General features: G+C 48.2%; 1 protein-coding gene across 6 annotated transcripts in view; it reads left to right on the top strand.

Annotated features, from left to right (window-relative positions):
• FRMPD2 (FERM and PDZ domain containing 2) overlaps window positions 1-12763 on the top strand; it is a 118041-nt gene that overhangs the window by 83516 nt on the left and 21762 nt on the right. For all 6 annotated transcript variants that reach the window (XM_016918205.3, XM_016918207.3, XM_009440339.4 and 3 more), the window contains 5 exons: window positions 4009-4109; window positions 5656-5748; window positions 6420-6527; window positions 6619-6735; window positions 10267-10472. In XM_016918205.3, the coding sequence (XP_016773694.2) occupies window positions 4009-4109; window positions 5656-5748; window positions 6420-6527; window positions 6619-6735; window positions 10267-10472 (625 nt within the window). The remainder of the gene's footprint in view (window positions 1-4008; window positions 4110-5655; window positions 5749-6419; window positions 6528-6618; window positions 6736-10266; window positions 10473-12763) is intronic.

The following is a 12763-nucleotide window of genomic DNA, read 5'->3' as shown; positions in this document are numbered from 1 at the left end:
GACGACTTTGTTCACAGGCTGCTTCCTTGGATGATTGGGAGGCAGTGCTCACGGAGCCCCTCTCTCTCCATGAGTAGTCTTGACTCCTCTTCATGTGGGGTCTCCAGCAAGGTTCTGCAAGGCAGGAGGGCTCCAAGATCCCAAAAAGAAGCTGTCAGTTCTCTTCAAGTCTAAACCTGAAGCTAGCCTGGTGTCACTCCTGCCATACTGCTGGTTAAAATAGTCACAGGTCAGCACAGATTCAAAGGGAGCAGAAATAGTCTCCACTTCTTGATGTAGGAGCGTCCAAGACCTTGTGAACATCTTTCATTTGTCACCCAACTAATGGTACCTTATAGCACTTCATTGTTTAAAAGGCAGAAGAAACCATGACTGACTCAAGGCCATCTTGAGGATGTGTTGCCCGCAAAGCACCCTTTCTGAGAATGGTGGCCCTTCCAGCGACTGGCCAGTGGTCACGCACAGTAGGGGCTTTTCAGTGTTGCATGGTTGCTGGCCTTCTTGATACAAAGCTGAATTGGCGCCCTCCGTAATATTCGGCATAACTCTAATCTTGGTTTACAAATGCCAAATTTTCATGACCCTTAATAACTCACATCAGAAGTTACCAGTAACCCGTGGGTGAAAAGGGAAACATAATTACTAAGCTTTTGAGTTCTTGGAAGATTCCCCTCACCCCACCTCCAAGAAGCACAGCTTGAGACACTGGTTTGGGTGCGGGTATGTTTTTGTGGAGGTGATGCCAAGAAGGAGTGAGAGAGAGAGGGAGTTGGGGAAGCAGGCAAAGTGTGGTCACAGGGGTAGGGGTCACCAGGTAGCTGTTGAGGGCAACCAGGGCTCAGCTCCACAGAGGTGTGCAGAGGCCTCCTAGAACTGCAGGACAGGAGGCAAACACCATGTAATGGCTCCTACTTCCCTTTGGTCAAAGGATGGGAGGCCTGGACTCTCCCATGCTTTTGGGTAAGGTGGGAATAGTGGGGGTGGAGGAGACGGCTCCCAAGATGGACAAGAATCTCTAGAGCAGAAAGAGGGCCACACCTGAGCCAGGATGCTGTCAGCTCAGCTGAGCCTGAGCTCTCATGGAACTGCCCCCCACCACTGCAGTTGAAGTCTGAGGTGGGCCAAAGTCCATGACAGTGATGCAGTTGAGACATTTAGCGTTTCTGTCATGGTACAGAGGCCATTCTGCCGGGGGCCCCTTCTGACAGGGTTCTGGATCAAGCCCCGCATCATGGAAGTCCTTTGCCAATACTTGCTCCGTGGTCTAGTGCTGTGTGACCTCAATGAAGTTATTCAACACCCCAGGCCTCAGTTTCCTCATTCATCCAGTGGTAGTAATAGTCATCCCTCCCCACTGGGTGGCTGTGGGAATTAAATCATGTTATAAAAGCTGAATATGGGTTGGTCTGTGGTGACTGCCCTGATGCTGGTCTTGAACGCAGTGTTAGGCTCCATGAACGGCACAGCAATTTCCAAGCAAGGGCACCAGGGACGGCTGCTTGGGAGATGTGGCATCAGGTCTTGACTGATGAATAGGATCTGGGCACCGTGAGAGGAAGAGAAGGAATGCCATGAGCAAGGGCCTCCTTAGTCTTACTAGAAAAATGGATTGAGCACCTAATGTGTGCCAGCCCTGGGCCAGGTGTGGAGGATTCGGTGGTGAGCATGACAGATGTGGTCCCCACCTCATGAGCTCACAGGCCAGCGGAGAGGTGGCCCACATGGGGTCTGTGTGGAAAGATGTGGGTCATGCCGCTGGCCTAAGCCTGGGCATATGACCACAGGAGGGAAGGTTGACATGTGGAGGCAGGACCCCATCACCAGTCGCATTCCTGAGCAGTTGTTTACACAGCACGTGGTGCCAGTGGCTGCCTGCCCTGAGGTACAGCTCCTGCCTGCCCTCCCACTCCTGAGAGGTGGCCTCTGACTTCACATCACTGCTTTTCTGAAGCCTTTCGCCACTGCCTCAGGTGAAGGCGTGGCTCCTCCACATCGCTGGCTCCAGTTAGGGCAGTACCCTCTGTCCCCTCCACCCTGACACCCACATGCTCCTGTCTGTGCTGTGAAACATGGAACTTCTCAAGAACAGCAATGTGCCTGGTATATCCTTGGCTCTGAGGCTGGCAGGGAAAGCTTTCAGTAAATGGATTTTTTTAAAGTTCACGTTTAAAATGTTTTTAAATGGTGGTAAAATACACATAATATAACACCTACCATCCTAACCACTTGTCAGTTCAGTAGCAGGCAGTCCATTCATGATGTTGTGCTACCATCACCAAAGTCCATCCCCAGAGCTCTGTCCGTCTTCCCAAATTGAAACTGCACCCATTCGACACAACTCCCATTCCACCCACCTAGCCCCTGGCCACTGCCGTGCTCTTCCTGGTCTATGAATGTGACTGCTCCAGGTTCCTCAGATGAGTGGAATCATTCACATTTCATCCTTTTGTGACTGGCAGTGATTGGCTTTTAAGCAGTAAAGGGCCCAGATCACATGTGTGCATGTGTGGCCCAGATCACATGGGTCATAAAAACCCAGGCCCAGAAAAGCCCTTCCTTTTCCCTAAAGGCCACCTGAAGGCCACCTCAGCATCATCGCCTCTCTCGGCTCCTCCCAGACTGTGGGGATTTCTCCATCCATTGAGCACACGAGCGCCCTGTCGCAGCCTCTCCCTGGGCACCTTGGTTGGCTCTAGGAGGCATGAAAGTCATCCACCCTGCATCCCACAGCAGGCTGGGGACTCCCAGAGGACAGGGCCCATGCCTGACCCACCCTTTACCCTCAGTGCCTTGGAGCTCAGGCCTGACACCTGGGGTTCTCAGTCACTGTGGGTCGATCGTGCTGCAAGGCAAGCACAAACATGAGCCAAGTCAGAGTGAGGCCTCATCTGTCGCCAGTCTCCAAAGCTACTCTGTGCTGCACCTCACTGTGAGGCTGGACTTCTCCTCCCCCCACCGCCCCTGTTCTTCCCTTTCTGGCTGCAGCCTCTTTGCACAGTGCCAAGCTCCCTGCAGAGAGAGCCCTGGTGTCACAGCTCCAAGGGTACAGGGGGCGGATCCATGGGTAACTATCCATGCCAGCGACCCCTGCTATAGTCCAGCTGCTTGAAGCTGTGAGATTGCTGTGGGGGCTCTGAGGGGTGGGAGTCAGTCTGGGTAACCAGGGAAGCGGAATCTGCTCAGATGTTTGGCTGTCCAGGAGGCCCAGAGCTGGCTTTTTCCAGGGCTCTGAGACCCACAGCTTTACATCAATTGTTCCCTCTCACTCTAGACTTTGCTCACCTCTGAATGTAGCTTATCTCTGTGCAGAACTGACCCCGGGGCTGTGGCAACATCTCCCTTGACTCATTATTCTGCTAGGCTCTAGTACATTATTTACTAGCATGAGGCATATTCCATCAGGGCCAGTTGAATGCCTGCATGAATGCTTCTTGTTCACAGCATGGTATGATCAGGCGGCACCCAACACAACATGTACAATGATCAAGCAGGTCAGTGACCCTGTGCAGCTCTCGAGCATGTGGTAGGTGGGGTGTGGAGGGTGCCTGGCCTGCCTGAAGGCCTCCAGCTGAAAACAGGAGCAAATGACAAAACATCGGTATCCACTAAGAGTGCTGGTGTTTGACACTTACTATCTCATTTCAGTTCCCTTAGAAGCCTGGGAAGTAGGAATATTATTCTTATTTTATGGTTGAAAAAATGGAGGTTTACAGGATCATGTATCTTGCACATAGTAGGAGGCTCATATGAAGCCAGAGTGACCTCAGTGTCCCCTCTGAGACATAAATATCCTACAGCCATTTTTCCCAGTGCCCTCCTAATAACTAGATCAGCCCTCGATGGGGTCCCTCTGAGGAGCTGCTGGATGACTGGACACAAGGCTGCCCTCCCCGGGCCATCATCCATACTCAGAAATGCCAAGAAGTTGCCTCCCTGAGCCACCTTATCTAACCTCACTGTCCTTCCCCGTGGGCCACCTTATCTAACCTCATTTTCTTTTCCCGGCAGCCCCTGCACTGGCCGGGAGCAGCTGAAGAGTGCCTGTGTGATCCAGAAGCCAATGACCTGGGACTCTCTCTCTGGGCCACCTGTTCAGAGCATGCATGCAGGTATGGGCCAGGCGACGACCAGGTCTTGGGTGGAGGAACCCCTACGCAGGAAGCTTGCTTTGAGTCTTTTACCACCACTTATTTTTGCTTCCCACACAATGTTTGTAACCTTCTTGTTTTTTGAATTGTTTTCTTTTTAAACTACTTGTGATTGGGAAGAGGCGTTTAGCTTTGGCTGGGTATGTGGATCTGAAATGTGTCAGCTCTGGCGAAGACAATCCCAGCACTCTCGTCCAGAAGGAAGAATACCTGCTATGGAGGGTGGGTTCAGAAAAAGGCACCATTCACTGTAGATATGCTTCTTTATGCAGGCCAGAACATCACCTCCCAGTATTCACCAGAAAACATACACAGAGTAGATGGCAGTCCCTTCAGCCATGCATCCTCCTGGCCAGTTCCCTGTAGAATGTGAGGACAAAGAGATCCGACACTTGGAAAAATATCTCTACTCAGTGAGCTTTAAGCCTGAGGGTTGGATCAGTGTATTAGTGCGTTTTCACGCTGCTGATAAAGACATACCCAAGACTGGGAAGAAAAAGAGGTTTAATTGGACTTACAGTTCCACATGGCTGGGGAGGCCTCAGAATCACGGCGGGAGGTGAAAGGCACTTCTTACATGATGGCAGCAAGAGAAAAATGAGGAAGAAACAAAAGTGGAAACCCCTGATAAACCCATCAGATCTCGTGAGGCTTATTCACTATCACGAGAATAGCATGGGAAAGACCAGCCCCCGTGATTCAGTTACTTCCCCCTGGGTCCCTCCCACAACATGCAGGAATTCTGGGAGATACAATTCAAGTTGAGATTTGGGTGGGGACACAGCCAAACCATATCAATCAGGAAAACTGCCAGGCAACTCTTTACAAGTAACTTGTCTGCCAATTTCTGCCAAGGTCCCTGGGGGAGGGAGAGACATGGAAGGACTGAAGTGGTGGGTCACCATTTGGGGATTTTCCCAAGTACACTGTGGCACACACTGAAGTGCCCCACTCCAGGACTCCAGCTCTCCAGGAACAGCTTCAGGGCTCTGCCTGGGGCTCCTCCATGATCCAAGCCAGGGGAAGACCACAGGTCACACAGGCTGGGCTGCTGGCACCTTGTCACCCCTGGTTATTTGAGGCCTGGGATGGGAAGGCTTTACTGTCTCACCTCTGTTTTAGCTTTTGTTTTTGTTTTGACTCTCAGCAAGTATTAATACATCTCTGCTCATCCTCTGTCTTGTCCCAAAACCAATGCGGAAAAAAATAGCTACAGTAAGTCATACAGAAAACAAGCACCATAGCCCATCCTGTTCTTGCCTCTGCTCTTTAAGCTGGAACTTGAGCAACACTGAGTGACACTCCAGAGAGGCTCATGTGAGTGTGTGTTCAGGTGTCCATTCCCAGCACTGCTGGGAGATTAAATATGAGCTACTTTTGTTTTCAGGATTGTGTGCGTGTGAATGTGTGTGCGCGCATGTGTGTGAAATGCTGTTTACTCCTTTTGTATTAGCTCCCAAATAATTTGGGGGAAAAGCACAATGTGGTGCTCCGATTCTACCTCTAGGCTCAAAGAATAATAGGAGGAAGAGCTTTACAGCTGAACCGGGCCGAGAAATCGTACGTGTGACACTGAAACGTGACCCACATCGTGGTTTTGGTAAGAGGGCTCCCTGCAGGTGAGGCCCAGTCTCTACTGCTGGGCAAAGTGGGGAGGTGGGTACTGTTTTCCCTTTCAACTTGCCTACTCCCCTTTCCTATCCCTCCTCTCCCAGTCTGCCTTTTCTAGTAATCACTTCTGGTTTTTTTCTCCCTTTAATTGTCCCTAAAGAGCAATGGGACTTTTGTTTCCAAGTTTTTCTTTTTGGGGTGCATCTAAGTACAATGCAGAAAAAGATTTTTTCCCCTAATACCATGTAACAACATTCCTCTAGTCAGCTATGGGGAAGAAGAGTCAATTTATCTCACCTCTTACTAGTGACCACTTTCTAAGACCCTAAAAACTGTAGAAGAAACAAGGTACGGAGACAAGGTACTTGATTAAAAATCATTTCTTTCCTATGTCTCATTATCTACTGGAGCAAAATCCAGTGCATATTGGTGGTTTGTGTTCCTAGCTTTAGCTGTGCTTACTAATGGGGAACAACCCACCTTTCTCCAAGTATCATGGTAGAGTAGAAAAGATCCTCTATTTGAGGATCAGAAGACCTGACTGTAACTATCAGCTAATGCCACTTGGTAGCTGTGTGATATCAGGGAAATAACCTAACCTCTCTGAACAGCAAAATCACTAAGTATCATCTTATCATGGACTATCATCTTGGATTACAGGTTTTGTCATTAATGAGGGAGAGTATTCAGGCCAAGCTGACCCTGGCATTTTTATATCTTCTATTATACCTGGAGGACCAGCAGAAAAAGCAAAAACGATCAAACCAGGTACATCTTTTTAAATTACTAGAGATGCTGTTTTAAGAAACCACTCTTTTTTATTTCCTTGAAGGATTATTGAGATGTTTTATTTTTCTAGGAGGGCAGATACTAGCCCTGAATCACATCAGTCTGGAGGGCTTCACATTCAACATGGCTGTTAGGATGATCCAGAATTCCCCTGACAACATAGAATTAATTATTTCTCAGTCAAAAGGTATGTTTTAACCCACTCTTGGGAGCTTAAGAGCCTCCCCTGTTTTCAGGAGTACATGATTACTGTGAGGTACTAGACCTTGAAGTCCACGTAGGTCTTCTGTATTGCTTTCCTCATGGTGTTGGCTTGCAAAGAAGCAGTGTAGTGGCACAAATTAATAAGCTTTGCAATTTCAGGGGCAGAATGGGCGTTACCATGCTTGTCTTGCTGAAAGGGAGTAACCTACTCTAATTTTGTTAGACACGGCTGGATACAACCAGTCTTTTTTTTTCTGTCAACTCTCCTTGCATGGCAGGGAGGACCTTTTTATTGCCACCCAAAGTCCTTGTTGATAGGGTCGGCTCCAGGATTTCTATATTTTGGGTTTAGGTATAGCAATCAGCTGGGGAGGAGACAAGCACTGTTCTTTGTTAATCTTTTGTTTTGGGTTTAGGGCTACACGTGTAGGTTTGTTATTACAGGCAAACTCGTGTCACAGGGGTTGCTATACAGACCATTTCATCACCTAGGTGCTCAGCATAGTGCCCAATAGTTATTTTTCCTGATCCTCTCTCTCCTCCCATCCTCCTCCCTCAAGTAGGCTCTGGTGTCTGTTGTTCCCCTCTTTGTGACCATGGGTTCTCATTATTTAGCTCCCACTTATAAATGAGAACATGCGGTATTTGATTTTCCTTATTTATTTATTTATTTATTTATTTATTTTTGAGATGGAGTCTCACTCTTTCACCCAGGATGGAGTGCAATGGCACGATCTCGGCTTTCTGCAGGCTCCACCTCCTGGGTTCAAGCAATTCTCCTGCCTCAGCCTCCTGAGTAGCTGGGATTACAGGCACGCGCTGCCACACCCGGCTAATTTTTGTATTTTTTAGTAGAGACGGGGTTTCAATATGTTGGCCAGGCTGGTCTGGAACTCCTGAACTCAAGTGATCTGCCCGCCTCAGCCTCCCAAAGTGCTGGGATTACAGGCATGAGCCACTGCACCTGGCCTTTTCTTAAAGCTGAATTTTTGTGGCAAGCTCGCTCTTCTTACTTGATGTGCATGTTCCTGATCAACCTGAAGAGTAAAGTACTTTTTGATGATGCTTTTCTTCATCCTTTAGATAAGAATGAGAGAGCAACAACTGCCTATATAAAAGGAAAATACTATTGTTTTTATTGGGACCAAGCTTGAGGAGCCTGGAGGAAGTAATGGGAGGAGGCTAACATCCCTTCTCCCTAGTTTCCTGAGACCAATGCTGCTTTTTGGTTGGGTGATCCTGTAAACTAACGGCAGACTGCCTGCAAATTCAGGCTCATGATTGCTGCTTCACACTTGAGGGGTGTTGTACAGTTTTCCCTTGTATACAGGAGAACTTCCTGTCACACCAGCCAGCATTTTCTAGGTCCTAAATGCAGGCACTGCATTTGCCTTGCCTTCTGAACACTGTGCATGCTCTCTCACTCTTGTACCTGTACACAGTGCCATGCAGCTCCCCCGTCCAGAAGCTATGGGTGGTGGAAGGTGGCCATGCTGGGGTCTCAGCCCCACACCCTTCATCCAGGGGTTGAAGCCTTCTCAGGGACTGGCCTCAGTACGTCCCCAATGCCAGTCTCTGGCTTGCTGTCTCTGTCGGATTTCCCAGCACCACTGCTCTCCTTTCTGCAGTGGTTCAGCAATCCCTGTGTTTTCTTCCACATCCTCCACTGATAGGAGCAGTCAAACCATCCCATGTGTTGTCAGGAAACACAATGCAGGTGACCAAATCACAATTCAGCATAGTCCAAGGATGGCCTGCTGTGATGGAGGTTGTCAAAAAGCAGTACTCGAGGTCTGCTATTCTCAAACCACAACCTTACATTAGAATTCCAGACAATGAGTTTCCCACAATGGCTGGGAATAAAATGTCCTTTCACTGTGGCACCCCAGCCACCTTTTGGCAATGCTGCTTTCATCATGGTGGGGTTTCCTCATAGCTGGGCCACTGCCAGAGGAAGACGTTTCCTTGGTGATGCTGGCTGGGTCTCCGTGGCAGAGACTTGACTACCATGACTTTCTTCTATCTCTTTAGGCTGCTGTTAAGGCAGCTGGGCTAGATTGGAGATCAGGATCAGACAGACAAAATGTCCATCATGAGCATCTGTTATGGTCTACAATAAATTGAGTTTCATTTACCAAAAAAGGTCTCCCAGCTCATATGTCTACTAGGCAGGACACCAGTTGCAGCATGGTTTGACTTTTCATTTCAATCGTAAGTCCCATCCTCACCTCTCATGGAGGATGTGGAAGAGAATGAGCCGATGCTTATGATACTGTCAGAAGGACAATGATGACAGAATCTGTGAATGAAATGGCCAGAAATACAGCATTATGAAACAGCGGCCCTGCCACTCCCTGCTGGATACCTTTAGATTTGAATAACTTCAAATCAAATTCATTAAATCAGATTTATTTAAATTGAATTCATTCAGCATGTGAGTTTGGGCACTTCCCTGAGTGTTAATGAGTCTGTATCAAAAGTAGTAAATCTACTTGTATCCAGGTCTAAAGAAAATCTAACTGTTATTCATTCCTCCCACATATATTTGTTGAGCAGCTAATAATAACATGTTAACAGTAGATACATTTATTGAGGCTCTACCATGTACTAAGCTGTGCATGTCTGTGTGTGTGTGTGTGTGTGGGTGTATGAGAGCCATATATATATATATATATATATATGAGGGAATATATATTCTTTCATATATACATATATATTTTTATCTTTCTTTACATATGTAAAATCTTTTCTGTATGTATAATCTCTAAGCCTCACCAACTCTACAATATTATTGATATTGATATTATCTCTACTTTAGATACAGGAAAATTTAGGTTCAGTTATGTTAAGTACCTTGCCCAAGGTTTTCCTACTGATTCACAACCTCACGTTCTTTTCTTTGTTCTATGCCAGGTCACGAGTCAGACACAGGGTGAGCAGGAATCAGTGGCCTAGCTTTCACTCACAGGGGCCTGCAGTTTGGTTATTACCAAGCCTCCCAAAAGGACCTGATACGTTGGTTTTTGGATCACATGGTGGTTGCAGATGTGCTCAGTGGGGTGTCCAGGAGAGGCTGGGTTTAAGACAGTTCCCACATGCTGGCTGTAGCATTTGGGGCAGGACACTTAATAGCTTTGACTCTATTTTCTCATGTTTGAACTGGGATTACACCTTCCTGGTGGGTTTGCTGAGAAGATGGGAAGATGTCCATATCTTCCTATATGTATATCTAAGGTGCCCATCACATGGCTAGAGCTTAATAAGGGATAGCTGGCCTTATGAACTTCTTTTGAGCCTACGCATTCATAGTTGGGTCACGTAAGCTCTATCTAGGTTTCTAAATCCCATGTAGAATCTTCCCTTTCTCTAATCTAAATGTAACATCTCTCAGGAGGAGCTAAATTCATATTGTACCCGAGCAGCTATAAACGATCACTCTGTCACTGGAGGAAAACGCTGTGCCCACATAGAGATGCCACCAAGAAACCGACTTTTTCTTGGCTTGTTTTTATAGGTGTTGGTGGAAATAACCCAGATGAAGAAAAGAATAGCACAGCCAATTCTGGGGTCTCCTCTACAGACATCCTGAGCTTCGGGTACCAGGGAAGTTTGTTGTCACACACACAAGACCAGGACAGAAATACTGAAGAACTAGACATGGCTGGGGTGCAGAGCTTAGTGCCCAGGCTGAGACATCAGCTTTCCTTTCTGCCGTTAAAGGTAATCATCCCTTGGTTTACCTTCTAGATCTGGATGAAAGAGAACAGACTGTGAAGCCCAACAGCCTGGCCCCTAGGCCCTTCCTGTTCTCTGTTTTCCATGTCAGGTGGATGGAAGTTACTTAGCCCCTTTGAGCCACAGCTTCCTCATTTGCATACAGAAGCAAATGCCTGCATGGCATGGTTGTTGAGAAAAACGCATAGAAGAAGGCAGAGTTCTAGGACAGTGTCTGGGCACAGGCTCAGTGTGGGTGCCTCTGGAGTCCTTAGTCACTAATTATAATTGTTGTGATAATAGCACCATGAGGAAATTGATTGCTGCCAATGGCAAGGCATGGGCAACCAGGCACCTCCTATTCTTGTCCTTGAATTGGTCCTCAAGCTGGGAACTCAGTGGCTTTGCTCTTGACCATACCCCATGGAGGAAGAAGATGGGATCTGGAGTAGGTGTATGGAGGGCTGTGTGCTTCAGTCCCAGCTCTGCTGTCCTCTGCCGTCTCTTTGGACTCCCAGTGGTGTTGTCTTCTTAGGCCCCGCCAGACCCATGCCCCAGCCTCTCCATTGTGCTCTGGGCCCTGCACAGCTGGTGCTCATGGACTGAGTCACCTTGCTGTGTTCTGCTTGGTTCTGCCCAGTCGAAGCCTCAGCAGGAGCCTGCAGTTGTGGGATGAGTGAGGACAGGGTGGCAGTGCTGGAGTCTCAGTTGCACACCCTTCATTCCACTCTCTCCCTGTGCTGACACAGGTTGGCTGTGCCCCTCTACAAAGAGCACAGCTCCTATCAGGGTCCATCGACCACTCCCTTCTCTCGCCCTTCAGGCTCAGGGGTGGTCACAGCACCCAGTGTTTCCAGCGCCAGGTGCTGAACTGATATTACTGGTTTCTCCAAAGGCTGGCAAGACCTTTGAAAACAGGTCTCCCACGACCTATCCTCCCTTACTCAGGCTGAGTGTATGCCCTTCTCATTCTTGCTGGGACAACTTGCTGGTTGAAACAGGCAGGTTATTGCACCTCTTTCAACCTCGCTTCTCTTTTTATGATGGAGATAATGATGTCTGTCCACAGCCGTGGAAACTAAGGTACTATGCCCAGTGTCGGGAATAAAACCCGTATCTTTCTTCTACTCATCTTAGCTTCATCAGCTGGGACCCCTGTAACTAAAGACAGATTAATGAGAGAAAAGCATCCACGTGTATTTACTATAAGTTTTATGTGACATGTGAGCCTTCTTATGGAAATGACCTGAAGAAACAGTTCTCCCTGAGTATATTTGATGAAGAATGGAGAGTCATGGAGAAATGAGATAAGACAAAAAGCAGGAGTATGTAAGGTGGGAGGAACTCAGCAAGGCCTGCTTGTTCAGATTCCTCTCTCAGTCCCTGTGTCTTCCCACATAAGATGCTCCATTTTTCCAGATATAGGGAGGGCATTCTCACTTGAGGGTCTTGTGCCCTGCTTCGGGGGAAGATTAGAAAATCCTTCCTAGGTTTTAGGGCCTGCTTCAGAAGAGAAGGGCAGGGGAAGGTCAGAGAAACCTTCCCGCATGTGCTGTTTCTCCAATTCCTCCAATGTGCCAAGGTGCCCTATTTTGGGGTAGTGTGTCTTGACCTCTGTCACAAGGATCTGGCATGCAATAGGGCTCCATGAATGACAGTGCCTTCCTAATTGGCCATGGTGCTCACCTGGACAGAACATCCCATGAGGAACTGGATGCAGGAGGCCAGCGGAAGAACAACGATAGTAGCTGCCATTAATTGAGTGCTTAGCTGTGTGCCAGGCAGTGTCCTGAGCACTTTATATGTATTAGCTCATGGAAGCTCCATGGTAACCCAATGAGATCATTCCTATTATCAACCCCTTTTATGGGTTGGGTACCTGAGACAGAAAGAGCAAAGGAGCACACCCAAGCTCTCTCAGGGAGCAGGGGACAGAGCTGGGATTCGGATTGGCCTCCAGAGCAGAAACCTTCACCCCAGGCCTTCCTCTGGTAGGTCCTCTCTGGCAGGAAGCAGAGCAGAGAGGCCTTCACACTGGGGCTTCTTTGGTGGCAAACCTGAGAGTTGGTTTCCTGGGGCTGGGGGCCGTTGAGGGGAGCAAGGGAGCTCTAAGGCCACGTTGACCATGGTGCAGGCTGTAGGACCCAACCCAGATGCTGCAGGCTCTTCTGGGTCTCTTGGCCAACTTTGTGGCCAGATGATCCTCTGTGGTATGGTGGACTTTAGATTCTCACTTCAGGTCTCAACCTCAGCAGTTGAGGCTTCGTTGTTCAGCTTCCTCCAGCTTGTTTATTTTC

Source organism: Pan troglodytes, chromosome 8 (assembly GCF_028858775.2).
Source record: "Pan troglodytes isolate AG18354 chromosome 8, NHGRI_mPanTro3-v2.0_pri, whole genome shotgun sequence".
In the NCBI taxonomy this organism is placed as follows: Eukaryota; Metazoa; Chordata; class Mammalia; order Primates; family Hominidae; genus Pan; species Pan troglodytes.
This window is presented reverse-complemented; position numbering and strand designations above follow the sequence as displayed.